Source organism: Geotrypetes seraphini, chromosome 2 (genome assembly GCF_902459505.1).
Source record: "Geotrypetes seraphini chromosome 2, aGeoSer1.1, whole genome shotgun sequence".
Classification (NCBI taxonomy): domain Eukaryota; kingdom Metazoa; phylum Chordata; class Amphibia; order Gymnophiona; family Dermophiidae; genus Geotrypetes; species Geotrypetes seraphini.
The window spans coordinates 20,910,912-20,924,000 of record NC_047085.1 but is presented as its reverse complement, the minus strand read 5'-3'; the positions used below and the strand labels follow the sequence as shown (position 1 = coordinate 20,924,000).

Below are 13,089 nucleotides of genomic sequence, written 5' to 3'. Positions count from 1 at the left end.
CGAAGGGGTTTTCAATAATTTATCTACCTGAGTATGAAAGAAAGTAGAAAGTAGGACGTGTGTTGAAACAAGTCTGTGCATGCTGTGACATGTCTCAGAGTTACTCATGCACAGTTGCGGCTCAGTGCGAGTCAAACATTGCAAGAGACAGGATGTCAGGAGAGTCCCCGTCGTGCGAATCAAGCGAAAAACTGCTAGATTTAGAGCACCATTCAGTGATAAAAATTTCTCACAAAAGAAGGGAAAAAAGCCAAAGGAAATCCATGAACGTACGACTGCCGTTTATGGTGAGTCTGTCGCATCAACCTGCAAAGTAAAAATTTGGAGCACGCAGTTTGAGTGGGTTAGAGAGTCCATTAAAGATGACCCTCACACTGGGTGACCTTTAGAAGCAACTTCCACAGAAATGTGCAAGAAAGTCGAAGAAGGAAGCCAGGAAAAAGATCTGGGGGTATTGGTGGATAACATAATGAAGCCGGCGGCACAATGTGCAGCGGCCTCTAAAAAAGCGAACAGAATGTTGGGCATTATCAAAAAAGGTATCACTACCAGAACGAAGGAAGTTATCCTGCCACTGTATCGAGCAATGGTGCGCCCACATCTGGAATACTGCGTCCAATACTGGTCGCCATACCTCAAGAAGGACATGGCAATACTCGAGAGGGTCCAGAGGAAGGCAACGAGGATGATAAAGGGTATGGAGAACCTTTCATATGCCGAACGGTTAGACAGGCTGGGGCTCTTTACCCTGGAGAAGCGGAGACTGAGAGGGGACATGATAGAAACCTATAAAATCATGAAAGGCATAGAGAAGGTGGAGAGGGGCAGATTCTTTAGACTAGCAGGGGCAACTAAAACAAGAGGTCATTCAGAAAAACCGAGAGGAGACAGATTCATAACGAATACAAGGAAGTTCTTCTTCACTCAGAGGGTGGTGGACACCTGGAACGCGCTTCCCGGAGAGGTGATAGGACAGAGTACAATTCTGGGGTTCAAAAAGGGACTGGATGACTTCCTGGAAGCGAAAGGGATAACAGGGTACAGATAGAGATTTACCTTACAGGACATTGAGTGAACAGGGTATGGGTATTTTAAGTTAGGTAGGGAACACTTTCAGGTCATGGACCTGGGGGGCCGCCGCGGGAGCGGACTGCCGGGCACGATGGACCCCTGGTCTGACCCGGCAGAGGCAACGCTTATGTTCTTATGTTCTTATTTCATTTTGTCAAATTAAGGTTTCTTGAATAGCTGAAGAAATGGGCATTTTGGCAGTACAGTGCAGTACAGTTTGGAAAATAATTCGTGAAAAATTGGGCATGTCCAAGGTTAGTGCAAGATGGATTCCATGAATGCCGATACCATGTCAGAAGGCCATGAGGCTCCATGAGTGCTATCACGAGAACTTGGAGATGCTCCATGAAGACCAAGTGAATTTTTTTTTTTCATTGTTTGGTGACTGGAGATGAGACTTGGGTCTATCACAGAGATCCTGAGTCCACAATGGAGTCAATGAGTGGAAGCACAAGTCATCCCACACCCCAAAAAAGTTCAAGACAGAAAAATCTGCAGGCAAAGTCATGGCAACTGTCTTCTGGGATGATGAAGGACATTTGCTTCTGGAGTTCATGCCACACAAGACAACCATAAATGGAGAGAGCTATGTTGGCATATGGTGCATTTCAATAATGAATTAAGACAGCGTTATTTGATAAATGTATTTCCTAATTGGGGTTATCATTGTTAATCAAAATTTTAAATTGAATATTTTAGGAAACCTGTTGTATTTTAACTATTTGCACTTCGCTGATTGTCCAGCCTTCTTCTGTGTAAACCACCTAGAAATCGATTGATTATGGCGGTATAGAAGAATAAAGTTATGTAGAGTTACGCCAACACAATGATCGCTTTGCGGAAGTCAATCAAGGAGAAAAGAGGAGGAAAACTCACAGCAGGCGTGCCGCTTCTTTACGACAATGTGCCGGTACACATGTCATGACAATAACAGGCTACCATCCGTGAATGTGAGTTTCAGCAGCTGAACCATCCACCCTACAGTCCTGACCTGGCTCCCTCGGATTATTTCCTGTTCTGAAGAAATCTCACCTTGGACAGCAGTTTTCAAGCGATGAAGATGTCAAGGAAGCTGTGACATCCTGGTTTGAAGGTCAAACAGAAGAATTCTTTTCAAAGGGGTTAAAGTCATTGCAGGAAAAGTGGACAAAGTGTATGGAACTATCAGGGAACTATATTGAAAAATAAAGCAAAACATTTTTTGAAAACTCTTCTTTCCTACTGAGGTAGATAAATTATTGAATGCCCCTCGTAAATTATAAAAGTATCATCCAAGTGTTGACTTTCATCCACCCCCTTTAAGTAAATCCTGGTTAGATTTAGGGGAATTTTCAGACAACTGGTTAGGTTGAGGTAGAATATGGTGAAATCAGTTAGCTTAGGAGGGTTTAAAAAAGGCTTGGATAATTTCCTAAAAGAGAAGTCCATAGACAATCATTGAGATGGCTTAGGGAAATACACTGCTTATTCCTAGGATAAGCAGCATAAAATCTGTTTTACTACTTAGGATCTAGCTAGGTACTTGGGTCCTGAATTGGCCACTATTAGAAACAGGATACTGGGCTTGATGGACCGTCAATCTATCCCAGTATGGCAGTTCTTATGTTCTTCTGTAGGTTCAGCTGAAAATTTTCCTACAGATAACTGACTAAAATTAGCTGGTTATTTCTTCCGCTCATCTCCTCTTTGAAAATTGACCCTATGCAGTGTAATACTTATCAGAATGATATACACAGGAATGGATTCAGTAACACTCAACAAATCTCTCTAGTGTTACGTTAAGATTGCCCTTTATCAACATAAAAATGAAGGAGCTGGGTTGGAATTTGAGGAGAAAATTACCATCAAATAAGCAAATGGTTAATTCTACAGGCGTGTGCCGGTCTGCAAAGGAAATACCATCTGAAATTAGAAATATGGCTACACTACAGATAAGTTGAGGATTCACCTTACTACTGGCAATTCTGAAGGAGACATTGTTCTTCAAGCTTTCTAGAACATTGATGTGGCCATTCTTAGCTGCCAGGTGAATCGCAGTCATGCCTTCCTAGTAAGAAAAAAACAGGGAAAATAAAACAGAAGAGCCATTAATAGTTTTGATGTATCCTGACTGGGTGAAATTGGGTCAAATCCTGATCAGGGGAACACTTAAGCATTAAGACACTTGGAGGGCAATTCTAGAAAGGAGCATCTAGAATTCTCATTTTCCAACAACAAACGCAAGAGAAACTCACACTCAAAATTCATTTCTCCCCCAGTTAGAGGTTGCAAACTAAAAAAACACCACGAACACCTTCTCTCTCACCAAGCAGCCCTATGGGGTAAAGACCTAGATCAACTGCTTTCGCCCACTACCTACGAGGAATTTAGGAAGCGCCTAAAAACATACCAATTCCTGAAATACCTAAACAATTGACCCGCCTTCCCCTCTTTCTCCCCAAGAACATTCTCCCCCTACCATACCTCTACCTTTACCCCTTCTCCTCTTCCTTCCACCCCCCTACTTCTATCCCCCCCCTGAGTCCACCTGAATCTCACTGTAATCTATTATCCTTATAATATCGTTATTTTTCGTTGTTATTTTCTAAAACATGCGGCCTATTCCAAACAGGTCCGCTCAGACACTTCCTACCAAAATGTACATCTTATACTCTTGCTAAGCAAATTGTATTTCAATATTCTTGTTTTCTTACAGTCTATGCTATCTGTACTTCATATGTATATCTGCATATTGTGTTTCGCTGAATGTCCAGCTCTCTTGATTGTAAACCGCCTAGAAGTCGCATGATTGTGGCGGTATAGAAGAATAAAGTTGTTATTATTATCAAGATGTTCGACAGAACCACTCCTGAATATTTGCTAAGCTTACTGTCATTTCCCCTCAATCACAGGGGATCTTGGCCTAGAGATCCTTCTTTTGGTTCTCTTCCCTTTTTTTTCAGGGATACCTGGAGTACTGTGTGCAGTACTGGGCGCCGTACCACAAGAAGGACATGGCAGTACTCGAGGGAGTGCAGAGGAGGGCGACTAAACTGATAAAAGGTATGGAAAATTTTTCATACGCTGACAGGTTAAAAATGCTGGGTCTGTTCTCCCTGGAGAAGAGGAGACTTAGAGGGGACATGATAGAAACCTTCAAAATCCTTAAGGGCATAGAGAGAGTAAATAAGGACAGATTCTTCAAACTGTGGGGGGCCACAAACACTAGGGGTCACTCGAAGAAATTGAAAGGGGACAGGTTTAGAACAAATGCTAGGAAGTTCTTTTTTACCCAGAGGGTGGTGGACACATGGAACAAGCTTCCGGAGGAGGTGATAAGCCAGAACTCTGTACAAGGGTTCAAGAAAGGTTTGGATAGGTTCCTGGAGGATAAGGGGATAGAGGGGTACAGATAGAACTTGAGGTAGGTTGTAGAGGTGTTCAGAAACCACTTCACAGGTCGTGGACCTGATGGGCCGCCGCGGGTGCGGACCGCTGGGCGAGATGGACCTCTGGTCTGACCCAGTGGAGGCAACTTCTTATGTTCTTATGTTCTTATATGTTTGAAATAAATGTTGGGTAATTCTTTCTTTTTTTAATAAATCTTTATTGATCTTCAAATATTAACAGTGCAATACAATGGATTTAAACATAAACAAATCAAGAAAAGCACTTTAAACTCACAAAATATTTTGAAAACAATCATTTTCCCCCTCCTCCCCTTAACTAATAAAAGTAGAAATATATACATATTTAATTTACATAAACTAAATATAATGAATAATAATGCTTTCCCATCCCCCTTCCTCCCACCTTGGATGTGTAAGGAAATCAAACAAAAAGAAAGAGTACATAACAGCTAATTTAAAGCAATAAATGATGTCAGTGGGATCAACACCATTTTAAGGGCTCCTTTTACAAAAGTGCACTAGGGCCTTAACACGTGCGGTCGATTTTCGGCTGCCACGCACTATAGCGTGCGGTAATTTTGTACGTGTGCTAAAAATCCTAGCGCACCTTCGTAAAAGGAGCCCTAAATGTATTACTATATCCCCAAATTTCAGCATTCATTCTTTCATATTTGTAACTAGAACATAAGTTCGCCCTCCGGAAAGCATAGTTAAGTCGATCACAACTCTTCCAATTGCGTGTTATCATCTGCATGGCTATTCCCGTCATTATTAAGAAAAGCCGGCTTTTATAATCTAATCTAATCTAATCCTTAGGTTTGTATACCGCATCATCTCCACGTTCGTAGAGTTCGGCGCGGTTTACAGTAGAAGAAATAGGAACTATAACAGAGGGTTAGAGATAGAAGTGTGAAGAAAATTTAGAGGACTTGGGATGCCAAGATATAAGAGTTTCCTTGACTCCTAAGTTGGAGGGAGACTTACATTTTTGAGAAAAGCCAGGTTTTCAGATGTTTGCGGAAAACTTGGAGAGAACTCAAGTTCTGAAGAGGGGAGGTAAGGTTGTTCCAGAGCTCAGTGATTTTGAAGTAGAGGGAGGTCCCTAGCTTTCCTGTGTGGGAAATGCCTTTTATAACGATCCATAGGGGGTTTAACATGTAATAGTGTTCCACAGATTATGACCTCATAAGTCAATGGAATCGATGACCCAAGTACAACATTAATTTGACCCCATATCGACTTGTTGGGTAATTCTTTTACAAAATCGCAGAAGTCCAGCAGGAAAAAAAATACCCACAGAAAACACAGCAAACAAAAGAAGTGGGATAGGACAATAGTCTTTCCAGCTGAAGAGAAGCCACAGTGCGATCTCACTTCTTGGCACTCAATATACAGTACTCCCTGAAATTCGCGGGGGTTCCGTTCCAGGAACCCTTGCGAATTTTGGAAAAACTGCGAATGATCGAAGGGAGGAGAGAGCAGCTGGGGCGCTGGTGGGTGCTTAAATTGTACTTACGAAGCCGGGCACATTTTCTGATACTAAAGTCACGGTTACACCAATCAGGAGCTGCTTTGATACGCCAGATAGCGTGTCAAAGCAGGTCCTGATTGGTGTAACCATGACTTTAATACCAGGAAGAGGCGCTCAGAAAATACCGTGAATTACTGAGTCCGCGATTTGCGAACCGCAAATTCGCGGGTGTTTACTGTATTCATTACAGATATCCTGAAACCTGACGGGCTAGAGCAGTGTATTGCAAATCGTGTGCCGTGGCGAGATTCAAGGTGTGCCGCATGACGGCGGTGAGGAGGACAGGTACTGGGACCAGCTGATTGCCTATACCTCTCCTCTCTACATCTCGCCTCCCAGAGTTAGCAAGCTCAGGGCCGCGGCTGGAGGGCCTCCGCGCATGCGTGAACGTTGACAAGTATAGTGTGCCATGGCTTCAAAAAGCTTGGGACACACTGGGTTAGAAGGTACTCCAGGAACATCTTGAAAAACTGGTTAAGCGTAGAACATAAGAAACATAAGAATAGCCTTACTGGGTCAGACCATCAAGCCCAGTAGCCCGTCCTCACGGTGGCCAATCCAGATCACTAGTACCTGGCCAAAGCCCAAGAAGTGGCAACATTCCATACAGAACCCCAAGGAGTAGCAACATTCCGGAATCTCAAAGAGTAACAAGATTCTAGAATCCCAAAGAGTAGTAACATTCCAAGCTACCGATCCAGGGCAAGGGTTGGCTTTCTCCAATAACAGACTGGTCCTGTCATGTTCCCTAGGCAGTCTGGCTTTCAGGCTCTTCACAGTGAAATGCATTGTGTCCGTTTCATGTATATTCATTCATTAGGGGCCCCTTTTATCAAGCAGCAGTAGAGCGTTTTAGTGCGGGCCGGAGAGGTAAATGATCCGACGTTCATTCAATTCCTATCTCACTGTCACCTGCTAAAATGCTCTACCGCTTCTTGATATAAAGGGGCCTAGATGATTTAATTATTATTGTATATCCCGGTTGTGTCCGGCTTCTTATCTATAAACCCACTCTGAACTTTAAGGTGTCACAACAAAACTCAAATTTCTGACCAACTGACTTTCCCGCCAAAATTCAAATTGGTGGACTGCCCTGTTCCCAATCAGGTCAGTGAACTCACTATTTCCAAAGTCACACTGCAGATTTCAGAACATACCCTGAAGAAAGCATGGTGGCTGAAACATTGGTTTCTACCTGAGAAAGACACGCAACAAGCACAATACCAGATCCGGAAACCTGAGAGAACATTTAAGATTGTTCCTGTATATAAATAAAAATAAAATTGTGAATAGCCTGAACAGTAGATTAGCTCAGACGGAGCCTTCAACTTTGGTTCAATAGAGCTCTCAATGTTTGAGTACAAGGCCATTCTCTGCTTGACCTTAGAAACGTCATTCTTCTCTGGGCCTCCAGGGCCAAGCTGCAAAAGACATTTGCCTTAACGTGGCTTTCCTAGTCTATAAATCAAATGCTGATAATTTATAAAACCAACATTTAAACATCTTTTAAATTGGGGGCATAAAACCGTTCCTCTTAGATCAGAAAGCAATCCATCCGAACTTAATACTACTTGAAAGAAAAGGAATGCCTTGCCACATCTATAGGAAGACGAAGCTTAAAACAGGTGTTTCTCGTTTGGTAGTTTTAAATTGTGTCACGCCATCAATCTTATCAAATCTGGGGCAAATATTACATGAAAAGCTAAACCGTGACCAATCTCCGGAGCCGTGGAGGTGCAATGACCAAACAGGTAGAAGATCTGTAAATTCGTTCCACTCTCCAGAATGCAAGTTCATAGGAAGGACAGATACTGTGTCCTAAGTAAGCATAATAAATGACACATTTTGCAGCTCTATGGTCTTACTTAAGAAAGTGGCTTTTATAACATTAGCATTCACCTGCAACTGAAAGCTAATCACCATCAATCAATAATCACACAACTCAGTTTTATTGGAATATATATTTGGCCGCAGCTTTATTATCTATCTGAATATTATCTTCACTTACAATACAATCTGTGTCCAAAAACCAACAAACCCCCAATGCATATTTCACACATCCCCAGGGAGCTATTCGGTGTCGAAACTAGCTCCCGTTAAGTCTTCAAATTTATAACATTCCCCCAAACATGGCCCACGGTGACGCAAGGCCATGCTTCCCCTCCCCTCCCCCCAAACATGACCCACGGTGACGCAAGGTCATGCTTCCCCTCCCCCCAAACATGATCCACGGTGACGCAAGGCCAAGCTTCCCCTCGCAGCGGTATCGCATACGAGTGTTACATTTATTTATTTATTAACTGCTCATCTCCCAGATCCAACTGGGCCAAACCCCATTTTCCGCCCCACCCAAAGCTGCGACCACTTCCCCCCAACCCCATAAGCTCCACCAAACCCACCCAAGTCGACATATAACATGTACACCCCCCACCCCACCCCACAACACTGACACAAAACATAACACCAGCACAAATGGGAGGGAGGGAGGGATAATCTTTTCCTGAAGAGACTCCTCTACTGTTCCCCTTTCCTCACAGAGTTCACTCCAGACTGCCACAACATCCAACCAATCACGTGACTGCTCCACCCCATCACCTTAGAAACCTCCCTAATCATTTTTCTTTCTTACAAGCTCTGTCTATTAACCCTTTCTTACTTCCTCTTATAAAATTATCAATCCTTATTCTACAGACCTTTGATAACACCTCATATATTCCCCTTACCCTCTGTCCCCCCTCCCCCCATCATTCAATAAATATTACCAGCCGGTGACATCAGCTCAGCTAATGTTATATCACACCAGATGAATCTGGTGTTCTTCTTTACTGTTGTTATTATTCTTTACGATTTTTACTGGTAGAGTTTCTTTAAGGAAAAGTCTATCTATGGCGCCCTACTAGCGCCTAAGTTAATTGAGAAATGCCGTTTGAAACGGTAATTAACATTAAATTTAAAGTGCCTACTGGCACCTAAACAAAAGGCGCCGGAATCGTGCCTCTGGAGGCGCCTAACGGCATCTAATGCCACTGTGGGTGTGGCTAGCACCGGAAGTGGCGTTATCCGCCATAAAGTGCCTACGTAGGCACAATTCATGGCAATGTAGGCCTGGAAAACACTGGCTTACACCTACATTTCCAGCACCTATCTTTTCTGGGGGCGCAATTCTCTGTACGGCACCGTCTCATGATTGACGCACGATCGGCGGCTGCTTTATAGGTGGCCACTGATATCGGCGCTGTATAGGGAATCCGGGTCTTTGAGTCTGAACGCAATCTGCATAATTAGGGTTACCAGATTTTCAATCTGATAAAAGAGGACACATAACCCCACCCTGCTTCGCCCCGTTCCGCCCCTGGGTCCGCCCCGTCATCACATTGCATGCGCACATGCGCAGATGCATTCCGGCCCTGGCCCCGATTTCGCCAGCTTTTCAAAATCCGGACAAAGTGCCGGGTTTTGAAAAGCCGTCCATGGAAATCCGGACGTCTGCTAATCCTATGCATAATCCCTCTTCTCCTGCTTAAGGATGCAAGCAGTAAGGAAGAATTGGTCCAGTACTGAGGCATCATGGGATCCTTATTGTTGCCTTTTTTAAAAAAAATTTTAAGTCATAGGCTGGGGTCAGTAGGAATTCTATATAATAAAAGTCCCTTATTCACAAGGCATCTAGTAGGCATCGTTAGGAATATCTGACCTAAGGTACACAGAAACGGAGAGTAAAGTTTGCTGATTTCTCCTTAAAACTATGAACATTTCTTCCACATGGATCCCAGTTCCAGATACTCTGAGGATCAGTAGTTTGTCTTTCAAGATTCAAATTGGCGTCTCCGGCTTTGTACTGAAGAGTCTGTTCCTAGACCATTAGGATAAATCCTTCCATGTGAATTTTACCACCAAAAAAAACATTTTATAAGGAAAATAAAACACAATACAGCCAATATTTAACTGGCCAGAAATGGTGCTGACCTGTTAAAATAACGCTTAACTGGTTAAATGTGAATATTCTGTGTGAGATAACCGGTTGTCTCTGCTGAATATTCATGGTTAACGGCTAAAAGTTAACTGGCTATACAGTACTCCCCCGATATTCGTGGGGGTTCCGTTCCAGGAACCCCCACGAATCTTGAAAAACCGCAAATACGATTTTTCATGGGGAGAGGCGGGGGATAGGCAGTAACATAGCAGCGGCAGCCGCTGCCCGGCTCGTCAGCGAGTCTGAAGAACGCTGAACAGAAAAGCATGGGATTCGGGCACCTCACAGGAGGTACACGCTCCAGCGAGAAGTCTCGGACCAGCTGTGTGCGCATGAGGCAAGAAATCCAAGGGGGGGGGGAGAAAGGAGAGGGCAGCAGGAGCGCCTGCGAGTGAAGGAAATCACTCGCGGGTACGCTTCGACCGCCTCTTCCTGCACTAAAATCGGGCCTCACCAATCAGGAGCTGCGTGTCAAAGCAGGAAGAGGCGGTCGGAGCATACTGCGAGTGATTTCCTTCACTTGCAGGTGCTCCGGCTGCTCCTCCTGCCTCTCCTGCCCGGTCATTCGCGGTCGCAGCTGTCAGCCTAGAGGCCTCTGGGAGATTATATCGATCTAACTCTGGCATGGGAATGCAGATAGACTCTGTGTGCAGGGAAACTGTTTTAAGTAGCCCTGATTGCCCTGATTGAATCATGGCTAGCTAAAAGGTGTTAATGCCTGATTAAGAGGGTGCTTAGGATAATGGTGCACAGATCAAGCCAGAGACTTAATCCCATCAGGTTTCTCACCCTCCTTTGTCTATTAAATTAACCATTGTCTCAAACAGTTTGCAAGTTCTAAACAGAAAGATACTGGGAGATACAATATTTTCTCTATTCAGAATAAGATTCCAAGGTATAAAAGCTCTCTGCAACACACATGGCTCGCTCTCTCTCTCTCTCTCTCTCTATGCAGTTATCAATATCGCTCTCTTTTTCTATACTTCCCTTTATTTATCTAACACGAAGCTTCCTAGAACTACAAGCTTCTATGTCCCTCTCTGCCTCTGACCTCTGTAAGGCAGTGAGACTGCTTGCTCTCTGCTTAAGTGTAATGCTCTCTGCTTAATTGTAATGCTTATAAATATTACTTTTCTGTAAGACTATTTCTATAATATATTCTTTATGCAATCACCTCTGGTCGTGTCTATTATTCTACTTCCTGGTGAGTCATCTGTGAGGGAACTGAACCTGGAACCTGGCGTTTGTCAGTACGCCTTTCACTTAACCCCTACCACCTAATATTGTGGGGGCCACTTTCAAACTGACAGCAGCCACTCGTGGTCCTGATCATTCGTGGTCAGAAAGTACCATGAATGACCTGGACCGCGAATCACCGACTGCGAATGACCGGGGGAGTACTGTATCGTGGGATAGCGGCCAAGTCAGAATGTGTTATCTTTGGCCACTATAAAATGAATATTGACTTAACTTATGCCAGCCATTGACTTGGCATAAATGGTTGCACCTAAGTTTTTCCATGCCCTAGCAATGTTGCACTATTTATTTAATTTTCTATACCATTCTCCCAGGGGAGCTCAGAACGGTTTACATGAATTTATTCAGGTACTCCAGCATTTTTCCATCTATCCCAGTGGGCTCACGATCTATCTAATGGACCTACGGCAATGGGGGGATTAAGTGACTTGCCCAGGGTCACAAGGAGCAGCGTGAGATTTGAACCCACAACCTCTGGGTGCTGAGGCTGTAGCTTTAACCCCTGTGCCACACGCTTCCCCCCAGTATTCTGCAATGGGTTAGACATTCCTTGATGCCATTATGGGACTGGCGCATTAATTTAGGCCCCACTTTATAGAACTGCCCTCAATGGTTTTTAGCTTTCAGAGGTTCTTTTTATCAATTTTGCAAGATAAGACAAAACAATCTTGAAAATAAATTCTCCATTAAGAAGCGATGTAGGAGATTCTAGTCCACGAAAAAAAAGCATCCAAGAATCAGAAAGGTCAGAGAACCGTATCAGAAGTAAATGAAACATAGTGATTAGACTATTAACAGCCTCCAAGCCTTCTATATTTTCCCTACTCAGCTACCATGCCCGATGATCTATCACTTCGCCAGGAGAATGATAATCAAGTGAAAATACATACACCGTTTTCATCGGATGCAGAAGCGCCAGCCTCCAGCAAAATCTTCACGACCTCAGCATGACCTCCAGAAGCCGCCAAATGCAAAGGGGTGGAGTCATTGGTCTGGAACACAAAATATGATCACACATTCAGTGTGCCAAGAGCAGAGGCCCAAAAGGCTCACTTCATAAAAGGATTGCAGAGAGACACTGGGAAAGAACTGCCATGTAATAATAATAATAATAACAGCTTATATACCACAGGACCGTGAAGTTCTATGCGGTTTACAATGAATTAGAAAGATTCTACAAATTGAATGGAACATTCATAGTTGGAGATTACCGTATTTTCACGCAGATAACGCGCACCCGTGTAAAACGCGCACACGGGTATAGCGCGCAGAAACCACGATTTTATGTACAAAAACTTTTGTATACCGCGCTCACGGGTATACCGTGCATGCAGCCCGACTGTCCTTTCGCCCGCCCCGACTCTCCTCTGGCCACCCCGACTCTCCTTGAAAGTCCTGTCCCCCCTTGAAGGTCTGCCTGTCCCCCTTGAAGGTCTGTCCCCATCCTGAAAGCCTGATGCCCCCCCCCCCGACGTCCGATACATCCCCCCCCCCGGCCTTAGGTCCCACCTGGGGGCACGGCCTGAGGCACATGGTCGGGTTGGGCCCATGTGCCTCAGGCCGCGCCCCCAGGTGGGACCTAAGGCTCCAGGGCCTATTCTGATTGGCCCACGCGCCTTAGGCCCCACCAGTAGGCGGAGCTTTGGGACGGATGGGCCAATCCGGCCTCATTCCGTCGTTGGCTGCCTGCCGGACAGGCGGGTTTGGCTCCCGTCTGTCCGGCCAACTACCAAAGGTATGGGGAAGGGGGGTGGGGGTGTCGTGGGGGTCGGCCAGGGGGGTCGCGGGTCGGCTGGGGGGGCGGTCGGAGGTTCTTGGGGGGGCGGTCGTTGGAGGGAGGGGGGTTTGCGTCGAGGGCAGGAGGGCCT

The 13,089-nt window shown here is 44.7% G+C and overlaps 1 protein-coding gene across 1 annotated transcript in view; it reads right to left on the bottom strand.

Moving 5' to 3' along the window:
• LOC117353577 (serine/threonine-protein phosphatase 6 regulatory ankyrin repeat subunit A-like) overlaps positions 1-13,089 on the bottom strand; it is a 182,252-nt gene that overhangs the window by 30,576 nt on the left and 138,587 nt on the right. Inside the window, exons 20-21 of the mRNA XM_033929680.1 lie at positions 12,112-12,213; positions 3,020-3,118 (exon numbers count right to left, since the gene is read on the bottom strand). Coding sequence (XP_033785571.1) covers positions 3,020-3,118; positions 12,112-12,213 — 201 coding nt within the window. The remainder of the gene's footprint in view (positions 1-3,019; positions 3,119-12,111; positions 12,214-13,089) is intronic.